This window comes from Camelus ferus, chromosome X (assembly GCF_009834535.1).
Source record: "Camelus ferus isolate YT-003-E chromosome X, BCGSAC_Cfer_1.0, whole genome shotgun sequence".
Classification (NCBI taxonomy): Eukaryota; Metazoa; Chordata; class Mammalia; order Artiodactyla; family Camelidae; genus Camelus; species Camelus ferus.
Window position 1 is genome coordinate 30,127,374 of NC_045732.1, and position 13,289 is coordinate 30,140,662.

The 13,289-nt window shown below is 33.3% G+C and overlaps 1 protein-coding gene across 2 annotated transcripts in view; it reads right to left on the reverse strand.

Annotated features, from left to right (window-relative positions):
* Positions 1–13,289, reverse strand: part of LOC102523807 (dystrophin) — a 647,651-nt gene that overhangs the window by 424,193 nt on the left and 210,169 nt on the right. For both annotated transcript variants that reach the window (XM_032475797.1, XM_032475796.1), the window contains exon 29: positions 8,962–9,156. In XM_032475797.1, the coding sequence (XP_032331688.1) occupies positions 8,962–9,156 (195 nt within the window). The remainder of the gene's footprint in view (positions 1–8,961; positions 9,157–13,289) is intronic.

A 13,289-nucleotide genomic window follows, 5' to 3' on the forward strand; every position in this document is an offset into this window, starting at 1 on the left:
ATCCTTCACTTAGAGCTTCAATGCATTAAAACAGTTTAAGTCATGTTTCTAAATCAGCACAAAAGGATTCTAAATTACTGAAATAGAATTAGGAGGAAAAAAAATTCAACATATTCCACTGAAAAATAAAACTCCAAATAAAGCAACAAACTAAACAATGGCATCATATTCTTGGTAAAAGCCATGGGACATGGGAACTTGGAATGATTTAGTTTGTATCCTCAAGAGAAATATTAAAAAGTGAATTATTCATTGGGCAAATAAAATTAACACAAGAATGGGAAATTTTACACCTGAGTAAGTAACACTTAGTTTTGGAAATATAGTAATTATGATTGAAAGTAAATCAGATTCTCTAACCAAAGTTTTTGTTGAAAGCAAATGTTTTTTAGCCTATGTGCATTCGCTTCTTTTTCTTTAAACTTTTCTTTTTTTTTTTTTTTTTTTTACCTTTAGGCTACTTGCCAAATCTGGAAATACCTTTATGTATATTTTATGCTACTGTTAACATTTTATTTTAAAGTTGTTTACATGTAAGTATGAAATTTAATGTTTTACCACATTCTTAAAGGCAATTTGCTTTAGGATTATTTACATGGAAATTTAATTTACAATAATTTTTAAGATTTTGAGTATATGATGAATACGGGCTTTACAAACCTTGAAATTTATATAATTATACACTTTTATAAGAATTTTTCCACATAATCCTACATGATTTCACTGTATCTTTGCAATATTACTTCTGAGTTAGGATTATCATTTGTCTAATTTCAAAGTTAAAAACACTGAAACTTAGAAATTTTATGTGACTTGCCCAGGACACAACTATTAAGAGTCAGATTCGGTGTCTAAATCTAAGTCTTTAATGTTCAGATGCAGTGCCTAGCCAATATCTCTAGCCTTTGCCATAACCATATAATGCAAGCCAAGTGATTATGAAAAATATTACTAATATTTTAATTACTCGTGGGTTTCTTGTTACACACTTTCATAAATGATTGGTTTAAAATTCAGTATGTACAAACCTCGAGTAGATTTCTCCATGCTGACAAATATGCTTAATTTTCTAGAATCCACACATCTGGATGACTTCACTCAATAAGTTTGGGCATAATGTAAAACAGGCTAATTTTCCTTCTTTCTTAAAAAAAATCTTGACATGCATTAACATTACTCTATCCTTTCAATCACAGATTTCATACCTAGATTTACCAGACTGTCAATCATTCATTCAACAGATATCCTCTGAGTGCCTACTGAGTGGTAGGTATTGCTCTAGGAGTTGGAGATACAATGGTGAACAAGAAAAACAAGATATTGGCTGTTTTTCCTAGTGGTTATACGTATGATGGATGTTGGTCATCATAGGGAACAGGACAGAAGGAGTAGAAGGCTCATTTGCAAACCACTGCAAATGGTGAAAATGGTATCTTTTGCTGTTGCTGACTATCACCATCTTAATAAATGTAGCACTGCAGGTAAATGGGTATGCATACACTTAAATGCATGAATGTCTGTTTTTAAGTTTATAAAACCCTGCATGATTGTTTTCACATTTTAAGAAGGTAAAAATGATAGCTTTAAGCAGTTTTAGCTAACAAAAATGCCTTGAGGCCCTTTGTAAGTTGGTTAACAGAGGTGTACACAACTTTCATTTCTGAGAAAAAAGGATTAGAGAAACCTATTAGTAGCTGTTGTGACAGCAGCCTTTGGGGAGTAGATCTATCTTAAAATTGAAAAAGAGAAATTGGAACACCAAAGACTCAAACTCCAGTTCATTTTCACTCCCTGAAATTTGTCTTTATCTGACAGATGAAGGCAACACCCTATATAAATCTAATTCTTATCCATTTTATGTCCCATCTAGCTAGCATGCACTATATTAATGACGTATCAAATTGGGAAGGGTGTTCAATCAAGAAGCATTAAAGTACTTATTAATTAGATTTTTCCTAAAAAAGTTCTTGAAAGTTATTTTTAGTGGCTCTATTGTAAGTTACCCTTTGGATTTTTTTTCTGCATTCATTATGGTCCACATGTGAAAAACACTTCCTAAATACAACTATATATTTTCATCAAAACATTTTTCCATAGGATGAGGCACTGTCTTCACATAAATAATGAATCAGTAATTACATATCACAGATCAAAATATGACATCATAATTGGTCAAAGAACAGCTTGAATAGTTCATGAATAAAAGGAAAACTTCCCCACAACTTAATTGCAACCTCAAAATTTCTACCAGCCTCATGAATTGTAAGTTTTGATGTAGAAGTTTCTGACTTACATCAAATTTATAGGATGGGGATTATCAAAATAGGCTTGCTGGGAGAATGGAAGGAGGAGGAGTGAGTCCTTAAAGTACATTTTAGCAGAAATAGGAGTAAATTGTAGCATGGGAGGCAAAGTAGGACAACTGCTGGGTCTGATAAAATAATGGCTAGAGAAAAGAATGAATAATTTTCTATAAAAGAGAGACATGTAAAAAATATAAAGGGAAACTCTACCAAAGCACATAAAATATGAACTACACAAGGCTATACTGTGGTAAATATCTATAATCTCTTCAGTATAAGAAATGAAAATTGAGGTACTATATTAATAATTTAAGTAGGATTTCAATTATAGCAAATAGATTAATATTTGTAAAGTAGCTCACAAATATAAATAGCAAATGAAACAATCAAGTAAAAAGAATAAAATGATAGTAAATAAATCCCAAATCAGAAAAGCAGTTGAAAAAAGGAAATATATTTATAGCTGAATAAATATGCTAGTTGAAAAACTAGATTTTCCTCAGAGAATTCATGAAATGATTACATTATTCAAAATGCTATAGTCCAAAAGATCAGTTCTTATAATGTGGTAATACATTAATAAAAGTCATGTTTTTCCATGCACCAAACTATTCAATTAGAAAATTTAAGTAGAATTCAAAAGGCATTTGTAATTAAATTTTGCTTTGACATTTTGTATGCTCCATAATTAATTTAGAATAACTGCAATATCCTTTCGTTGGAATATTATTAAATTGGTGAAAAATCTAACCCTTTATCTAACATGGCCCTTTATTATAATGTGCACAGAAACATTATTTTATTTTCTTTCAGGAATTTGGTTCAGATTTGTATATATAGTGCCTTCATATATTATCTAATTCTCCTAATATGAGACTAGAAAAACAGTCAGTTTGCTCATAGCATTAGTTTTGTCTTCATTCACGTGATTGGCATTATTAAATTTGTGCTTAAATGTGATGAAATACATTTCATCACATTTAAGAAGAAGGATTTTGACCAGATTTTCATCACATTTAAGAAGAAGAAGGATTTTGACCAGAATGATAAGATCTCCATTGCCAGCACTTTTGCCCCTGCTTCACAGCAAGACCAGAGTATGGAAGGCAAAGTTATCAATGAGAAGAAATCTTACATTCCTCAAGGGATCTTCTACCAAGTTCATAGGACCCCAAAATTCTCCTGAGCCCTAAATCTGCTGAGAATGGAGATTTATACACCCATGTTCAAGTTTCTGTGTGAATACAGGAATAAATCTTCTATCTCCCTTTTGAAAACACTTCCAAACTCTGAAAATCCCTCCTTACCACCTTAGTCCAAGTCACCAGTATCCATTCTTCAACTATCCTCCTTGTTTCTACTCCCCTACATTTCTGCTCTAAATGGGGCAGCCAGGGTGATCTTGTTAAAGCCTAAGTCCGACCATGTCACTCATCTCAACAATCTACAATGGCTTCTATCTCAGAATGAATAGTAGTCTTTACAACGGTCCACCAGACAACCCCCCAACCTGGACCTCCAAAGCCCCCTTGACTTCGTGCCTTGATCTTCCTGCTGTTCATTGATCAAGTTAGGCATGCTCCCAACAAGCAGGCCTTCCCATTGACTATTTACCATGCCCGGACAGCAAGGCTGCCTGCAAGGCTGACTCCCTTAACCTACCTTCCTCAAATCTTTGCTCAAATACCCTTTCTGCCCTATTAAAAATTGCAATCCCAACTCTTGCCATTCCAACTACTCCTGCCCCCTTAGTAGTTTTATATTCCCTTACCCAACTCTGTATTTTTTTCATACTGTGTACCATCTTTCATATACAACATTTACCTATGTATTATGTGTTTGTTTGTTTGCTCAGATTCTGCCTCCCTCTGCTATAACAAAAGCTACATGAGACTCGAATCCATAGGTTTTGTTCACTGCTTTTTAAGCACTTAGAGCAATGCCTGGTACATAGTAAGAGCTTAAAAAATATGTTTGAATGAATGGATACTCATTCCTTACATTAGCAGCTTGTCCTAATCATTCCTTTTAGGTTTCAAGGGCCCTGCAAAAAACTGAACCAGTCAGAGAAGAATGAGCAACTTTGCTTTACAATCTTAGGTTTGTTCAGCTTATAAGCTTTCCCCCATGCTGTTGAGTTTGAACAAGGGCAGCCTTGCTTTCTTGATCCTATCTAAACTCTACACTGGGTTCAAGTTTTCCCTCAACATCTGTGAGCTTTCTTCAATTGTCCACACTTCTTGCCACCCTCTTGGCTACTAAAGGCACAAAGCATTTTATTCGCCTCAACCAGAGCATCTATACTATCATTAGTTTAGATGAGACAATTGAAATGATGCATATCCGACTTCCTTCTTTCCTTTCCTTCCTTTTCCTCTTCCTGCCTTCCTTTTCCCCTTATTTATTCCCTTCCTCCCTCCCTCCTTTTCTTTTTCTTTTATTGAAATATTAGTTTCAGATGTATAACATAGTGATTCAATATTTTATAAATTATATTCCATTTATAGTTATTATAAAATACTGGCTATATTCCCTGCATTGCATAATATATCCTTGTAGCTTATTTATTTTATACATAGTAGTTTGTATCCTTTAATCTCCTATGCTGTTCCTCCTCCATTCCCTCTCTCCACTGGTCACCGCTAGTTTGTTTTCTATATCTGTGAGTGTGTTTCTGTTCTGCTATACTCACTCTTTTATTTTATTTTTTAGATTCCACTTATAAGTGGTAACATACAGTATTTGTCATTTTCTGTGTGCTCATTTCACTTAGCATAAAGCCAACAGTATATGAAAAGATGCTTGCTTCCTTTTATGGAAAGTTTTAAAATTGGCATGGATTCTGAGAGAATTAGAACCCAGTACATTTTTCCTATGAACCGGTCTGACAGACCTCAGTATTCTACCATGTTTTACCCAAATTCATCCTTGCTATGCTCAACAGAGTACCCCAGAAACCATGAAAGGTGGTACAGTATAGTGGTTAACAGTTTAGATATTAATGCTACTTTGCTTGGGTTCAAATCCTTATTTGAACCAATACTAGTTTTGTCAACTTTGTCAAGTTATTTACTTAATATTTCTTCAGTTTCTTCATCTATAAAATGGAGATAATGATTTTAGATACTTCATAGGGTTGTGAGGGGGATTAATTAGTTAATACAGGGAAGTTACTCAGTACCTTAGCACTGTATACAAAATGATCTTCATTACTGTAAAAGATAAAGCCTAGTCATCATCATTATTCCAGGACATACTCTTATTTCGATCCTAGCAATTCACCTTTATCCATGTCAAGTCCTAACTGAGAAACTCAGGAAATCCTTAGTGAGGGAACAGAATAGTCACTGGGGAGTTCTACACCAAATTGCATGAAATGTTTTCCAGTATTTCTGTTGACAAACAGACTGAATAATAAGTATATACGTCATTATTTCTTTCAAAGTTATCCTAGGTTGGGTTCCCCTAGAAACAGATCCTAAGACTAGAACGTGAATACAAGTGATTACTTGTGAATGATCCTAACCAGAAGTGGTAAGGGAGTGTGGAGGGTAGGAGAGGAAGCCAGTAAATAGTGTAATATGAGAAAGCTTTCTACAGTGCACAAGGGGATCTTAATCCTGGTGGGGAACTTTGGGTCACAGTGTAGAACGTGCCTCAGAGTTACCTCAACTGAAGATGTGGATGAGCAGTGGCATTTATCCAAAGAAAGCCATTTGTCATTGCTTGAGATTTGTTGAGAGATGTGGGAAGGCAGGCACATCTGGCCTTGGATGACTAGAGAGAGCCTTAAGTCAGAGTCCCAGGAACCTGCAGTTGGCAGCTGTCAGTCAGGGTGGAGGGAATGTTGAGTGAGGGGGGTGACAGATGAGGCCCCAAGAGTACCTTAGACACTGATGGAACTGAAGTTTTCAGTAGATTTAGGAATGTGGAGGCATTAGGATAAACCCTTTCCATTGGGCCTCTTAAATGAATAATTTCTGCTTTCATGACAAGATTTCAAATGTCTAAGGTTCTCAGGGGCAAAACTTTGAGAAACTTCAAATTGTGATGCTAAAAACTTCTATGTTCATATTCCATTATTTTTTTACTGTGAAAAGAATACAACATGAGATCTACCCTCTTAACAAATTTTTAAGTATACGATACGTTATTGTTTGTGTTTTTATTATTAGAGGCACAATGTTGTAGAGCAGATCTCTAGAACTTATTTATCTTGCATAACTGAAATTTTATACCTATTGAACAGCAATTCCTCACTTCCCCCTCCCTCCAGGTCCTGACAACCACCATTCTATTCTCTTTTATGTTCATACTTTCATATGAGACAACTTAAAACAAGATTTGATGATTTAACATAGCAATTATATCTTAGCAAATTTTACTAACAATGGGCTTTTTTCTTAAAAATAAAGTCATAGTTATTTCTAACATTGATTGAGCTTTCAAAAATTGAAATTATTTCAGAACTATGGCACTATTATTTACTAGGAAAGATAAATTTATTTGGATAAATAATGGATATCATTGACTTTTTACATATAAACAAATACAATCAATTGACTCATAATGATAATATTGACTTTGATATAAGAATAAATATTACTTATGTGCATGTTTCTCATTCAATGCTACTTATGCCTTAGTTTGTGTATTAGCTAATAAATGCAGATTTCCATATATAAATAAGTGTTTGTTTATCTGGTTAGTTCTTGTCAAAATGATTAGGTAGCTTTCTAATTCAATACATCTATGGAAATCATCTGTGCTATAATATATTTTTGTTCAGAAAGTAATTATTTTAACTTACTACACATTATTTGTGTTGTATTATATTTAAAAATATGTATGTTAAACCACAGCCATACCTACTACAGTTCTGTAATTTGATTCATGCAAATCTGTCAGGAATAAAATCAACCACAATTTAATTTCAAACCTTCTCAGCCAGCAGCTGTACAATTTATATGCTGTTTTTCTATTTTTACTACTAGATAATGACAATGATGAATGCCTTTAAGAGGAAATACATATTCATTGAAAAGGCTGAGATCAAAACTAGCCCCCTTACAAAAGCTCATAAAGGTAGGAAGTCCATTTGCTTGCTGCAAGAGATATTTTGGGAGTGAGATGGAATTATGCCCCAAACTGGATCTAATGAGGATTCAATAATCCAGTTAAATTAAACCAGCAATAATACCTTTTTATAAACCAGAGTAATCAATACCATCACAATTGATGTCAGCTATAAGACTATGAGTGTAGCCAAGGGTCCATCATTCTGAGTGTGTCAGGTTAAGAGGTATGAAGACAAAGATATTCATTTGGCAACTTAATGAGTTTAGGGTCACTGATCTCCTGACCCATATGTCCATGAACAAGGAAAGGAATGAATATTAGCTCATTAGCAGTGATTTACATGTTGAATGACAATGATGAAATTACAAACTGTGCTGTCATGAGAAATAAATTAATGTGAATAATGACAAGGATGTTGGCATGTCTCCTTTATCAATTGATTGAGCTTCTTTTCTTCACTGTACCCATGAGTGATCTTTTATTTAAAAGAGAATAAGAAATAGCATCATACGGAAATGGATGGAGTAGTTCCAGAGAACCATTCATCTCTTATTTTATTTTAGTGTGTAATTTTATAGCTTACTTGATATAATGTAAGATATTAAACCTAAGTCCCTCAAGATATTGAAACTCTGAGTTCCAAAGCAAACAAATGGCTTTATCTATTTGTACAGTTATGCAGACAAATATGTGATATGAAATGAGATCCCAAGAAATAATTTACAGTATAAAATACTTTAGCTAATAGGTGCTGCTGAGAGCAAACTTATCTTCTGTCTATAATCTTATGCTATTTGCATTGGAAAATACTGAGCTCTGGTTATACTATAATGTTTCATTTTGAGAGTGAAATGTATGATCACAAAAATTATCTTGAGACACACATTATTATGTACATTTTCTTGATGCTACATTCACTTATCTTCAGACACTTCCCTCTAAAACCCAAAGCCTGTTTCTTCATCATGTTTTGCTTTAGTTTGGAATTTAGAAACTTGTAGCTGGTGATTGGAAAAAAAAAGCTGGATTTGGTTGGAGGCCTTTGCCTGGTGATTTCAAAGAAAATATTTTGTTGCTTTCTATTCAGTTAGATTCTATGTATTGTAATATTGATATTAACACTAATTTGAAATTGAATGTATATATTAGAAGTAGAAAATATAAAACTAAAACTATATACAATAGATATAACTTAAAACTTCATCTAATTTCCCTGTTTATGGGAAAAGAAAGAAAAGTAATATATTTGTTGGGAATAAACCATTCCTCTAGCAAAACTTGTTTTTTGGTGAGCCCTTTCTGCCCTCAATGTGTAAGAAACTATTAAGAAACTATTATTTTAGTGTGTTCCTTTGTTTTAGGAAATCTCTCAACAGTAAATATTACAAAATACCTATTCCAATTTATATTTCTCTATCTGTACCAGATTTCTAAAGCTAAGTATCTTGTAAAGTGTTTTAAGACTTCCACACGTAAGTCAAAATGCCTTCGCCGTACACATCTAAGTCAACTGTTCTAGTCCGTAAATGATCAATGCGATCGTGTTGTAAAATCTAAATGAAAATGCTTTGCTTTTTACCTTCAGAGACTCCTCTTGTTTAAAGAGATCTTCAAAATCTTTAGCACAGAGGTCAGGAGCATTGAGAAGTTGTTCCACTTCTGATAGGGCTTGTGAGACATGAGTGATCTCAGTCAGATAAGTAGAAGGCACATAAGAAATTTCCAAAGGCGTGTCTTCAGTCATCACCATCACTGATTCTTCATGGACAGTGTGCTGGTATAGATATACAAAAGAACAATTCTTTTAGTTTCCTAATAATGAAAAGACCTCTACTGAGTTCATACAGATTCCAGTTTATAGCCGACAGAAGGCTGAAAAGTAGGTAAAAATATATGGTGGTAAGTCTAGTAAAAATGTTCTTTATTATTGATATAATCTCTCTTCCAAAAAGTGTTAGAAGCATTTTAATAATAAGAGATACATAAACATTAGCACTATGAATACAAGGATGAAAGATCAAGAGCCATGCGGTCATGAGAAGGCTAGTTGTACCCTAAGAAAATAATACTTTTTACAACCGGTTTTAAACATGTACTCTAACCTTCCTAGAAAACTAGGTATGGGGTGGAATGGCGAGTTCTACGTCTGTGATATTCACATTAAAGGAATCTTTCTTATACTCTTTTCCCATAGTCTTGATTGAAGTACAAGAGGGACAAACTAGTTTTGGCTGGTAGCTACCTTTCTATTAAGGACCCTTCTCCAAATTCCGGCTCCTCTTTTGGATGCTTGTTTCTTGCTAAGTTAAACTGCTAATTAAAGTACTAAATAAGTAGGACTGAGAATGGAATTTACAATTTAACAAGCACTCCAGAAAGCCTGAAATCTAAGGGGGCACTAGCCTCTCCTCTGCATCTACACTTTCCTACCTGCCATTCAAGGGCTAGGACTGATGGGCATGTGGAGCTCAGAGTCAGTTCAGACTTGGCCAGTAGTGTCTCTTTCTCTATTCCTTATAAGAGTAAGAAATAAATACCATTTGTCATGCAAATTCAAAAAGACAGATGACCTCTGTTCTCTTCTGTCTATACTCTAAGCAGCAAAACTCTTCTAAGTGAAATTAGTTTCTCAGTAACTTTGTTTTGAATTGCTGAACTGCCATCTGCCTGTTGATGGGGTCAGCTGAGGGTCAAAGTGGCAGGGTGTCTTGGGGAGATCTGATGATAAGCTTGCTAACACAGTCATTCATTACTGCACAGCCTTTATGACAAGACTACCCTCATTTTTGCAATAAACGCAATTAGATAGAGTTTAGGATCCCAGACTGAATCCACACAAAGATGAGTAAAAACATATACTGGTCCATTTATGCTTTCTTTTTAATTGTTCAGGTCCAAGATGCTTGTACTCACTTCTTACATAATATAAAATAAAATAGTTCTAATTTAGATGTCTCATCTACTTATGACATGATAAATTGATAAAATTACACAAATTAGCTTACATAATTATCCCTTTTATAATACTTAGTTTACTGTGTATACTTTGATCAAATGCATAATACCTATTCCTTCATGATCAATGGAATGATAATCTACATGCACTTCTAACTTTACATTTAAAATATCAGAATTTTGGGCTAGACTTGGGAGGATTTCGTTCCTCTTACTGCCCTGATACATAGTATCCAGTCATCATAGATACAAGTTAAGTGGTGCATATCAGTTGAATAGGGAAAGCTAAGAGATGATTATGCGAACCTTTATGAGAAATAGAAAGATTTCAGAACAAGTCTTTCACATCACTGGTAAACTGTCAACTCATTTTCTAGAAAATCAGTTTTATAAATTTTGAATATTCTCATGTATTACGGAGTTCTAATAGATACAATAATTTTAATACAGAGAGATGTTTCATAATTTTCATACACAATAAGCTGTCAGAAGTTGAATCAAGAGACCCAGGTATTCGTAGATCTAGTTTACTAGCTACTTCTTAAAATACATCATTCCTTTGACACAGTCATACAGGTCTATAATGAATAAACTATATCCACTAAATGACTTTCAGTTTGGTTTAATAAAAATTTCAAACAGTTATTAAAAAATCAATGTAATTGGAAGTATCGTGCTCATTTTCTCTTCCTTATGCAAAAGCCCACTCATATTCAGATTTTGCCTTTTCATTTGAATTTCATTAAATCTGCCTTGAATAATTATATCCTTCTGAATCCTGATGTGTACAAATCCTGTCTAACCTTTTGAAAATCAACTTGCTTTTGTTAATATTCTTTCTCACCTTATATCATTATAGATATTCATGCATCATTAGCAAGGAAGCGCTATAGCCACACTAATTCATTTTATTTCTCTCTGTTCATATTCATTTCTAATGATATATATACCCAAAACAATATACCTTCCTCATTTCTGAGAATGAAAACCAAGGGATGAGGAAGAACATCACAGAGTACCTGTTTTTATTAACAAATGGAAAGCTCAACTGAGGCTCAAAAAGGATTATTATGGGACAAAGCTATGATTTGTAACACCTAAAGTTGAAATGAAAACTGGTTTGAGATTTTGAGCTATGTAAGTAGGCAGAGCTTTCACTCATAAAATTTTTAATAAACTTCTACTTCTCTAAAACTTTAGTTATCACATTTGTCACTTAAATTTTTTTTCTTGAAGGACCACATAACTGCATGAAATAAAGGCAACCCTGTTTTGAAACAAATGGTGTATTATATCTAAGTTTTAAAACAAAATGTTTTCCTCCATGATTTAAAGGACTTCTCTGTCTTCAATAAAAAAGTTTCAAATGTGTTGTGCTAACTGGCTCATTTCTGAGTTATGAGGTCAAAGAAACTCAAGAAGAAAAAATGTGCTATATGCCATATCATTATGATATATTCCTTTAAAATACCTATATATCTAATATAAATTGGTGTATAGAAAATATGTCAACACATTTAAAGTCTAACCAACAAAAAATAGACTAGTATCTGGACAAAAAAAAGTAATGCAGTGACAAAGCATTTTTTTTAGTCCATTAGTGTTAATAAAGACAAAGTTGTGCCAAATCTTCAAAACAAGATTATTCATCAAAAATTTAAAGTGAGCCATCATATGAAAATCTGTTAATTTATATCTTACGTTTCTTCAAAAGGACATTCTTAATTATTACAAATTATTTAAAAATAATAATACAATGGTATATAAACCCCCAAATAGGATTATAGGCTTTTATATGGGTTCTGACAGGTCATATATGACATGGAAATAGGAAAGATTTCAGTTATCTAAGACAGGTAGCTTTCTCTCCTAGTCTCAAAAGTCTTCAGAGAAAAAAATTCCTTCTAGTAAGAAAAATAGTAAAGCTATTTGTATTTATTCCTCTTTGATTATTTATAGAAATTATAACCCTGAAAAGGCAAATCAAATAATCAAATTTGGCCAAAAAAGACTTCATTAATCCACAGAGAGAAAAAAGATGCAACTAATAAGTCACAAAAAACAAGAATATGACAGATAGGTATGGGTTTATTCTTTCCTATTCCCTGTTTTGGACACACGTAAATGGCATGACAACACTCGTATTCTGACAGCACTCAGCCTTGCGTGCTTTTAATTAAGTCACTGTGCAGAATGACCTTAAATAATTAGCCTAATGAGTCCAAACAGATCAGTTACGATCTTACATAAAGAAAATAGCAATGAGAGAGCATTTTCTCTTAGGTATTTCCATCCCTTTTAATTACATCATCTAGAAAATGATTTATTGTCTATGTGAAGCTATATAACAAAAAAAGGGGAGGATCAATCCTCAAATGGTCATGAAGCAGCTGATCAATAAATTGTATTAAGCTTATAATTTACCCCTTTAGTTCAAAAAGAATAAAACACACTGAATACACAAAATAATCAGTATAAAATATTTCAGAAAGTCATTCTTTATAGCTACATTATTTATTTTCTAAAATTAGAATGAATTTTTGGTGCAAGGCAGGCTAGCACTGAAAGAGATATTCAGGTAGAGCAGGATGTGCCAGTCTTTAAGAACATCCTACTTCTAGGAGGTCAGGTATGTGTAGTGTCCTGTATAAAGGGTCTGGTTGTACCTGTTCATTGATCTGCCTCATGTTGACTCTTCCCTTCCACATCATCAAATTTACTTAATTCCTCAGGGCCAAGCTAAATTACCATCTAATTAAACCGATAAAGTGAATCTTGATAATGTGTTAATGGCTTATATTGGTTTAAAGTGTTATCCTTCACAGGATAACATTTGCATTTTAATAAGGATTTTCAATGCATTAACATAAATTAGTAACTTGGTAGAATTCTAGTCACTAAGTATGGCCTGTGAGAGAAATGAAAGAAAAGGCTTTGATTCCCACTAAGATA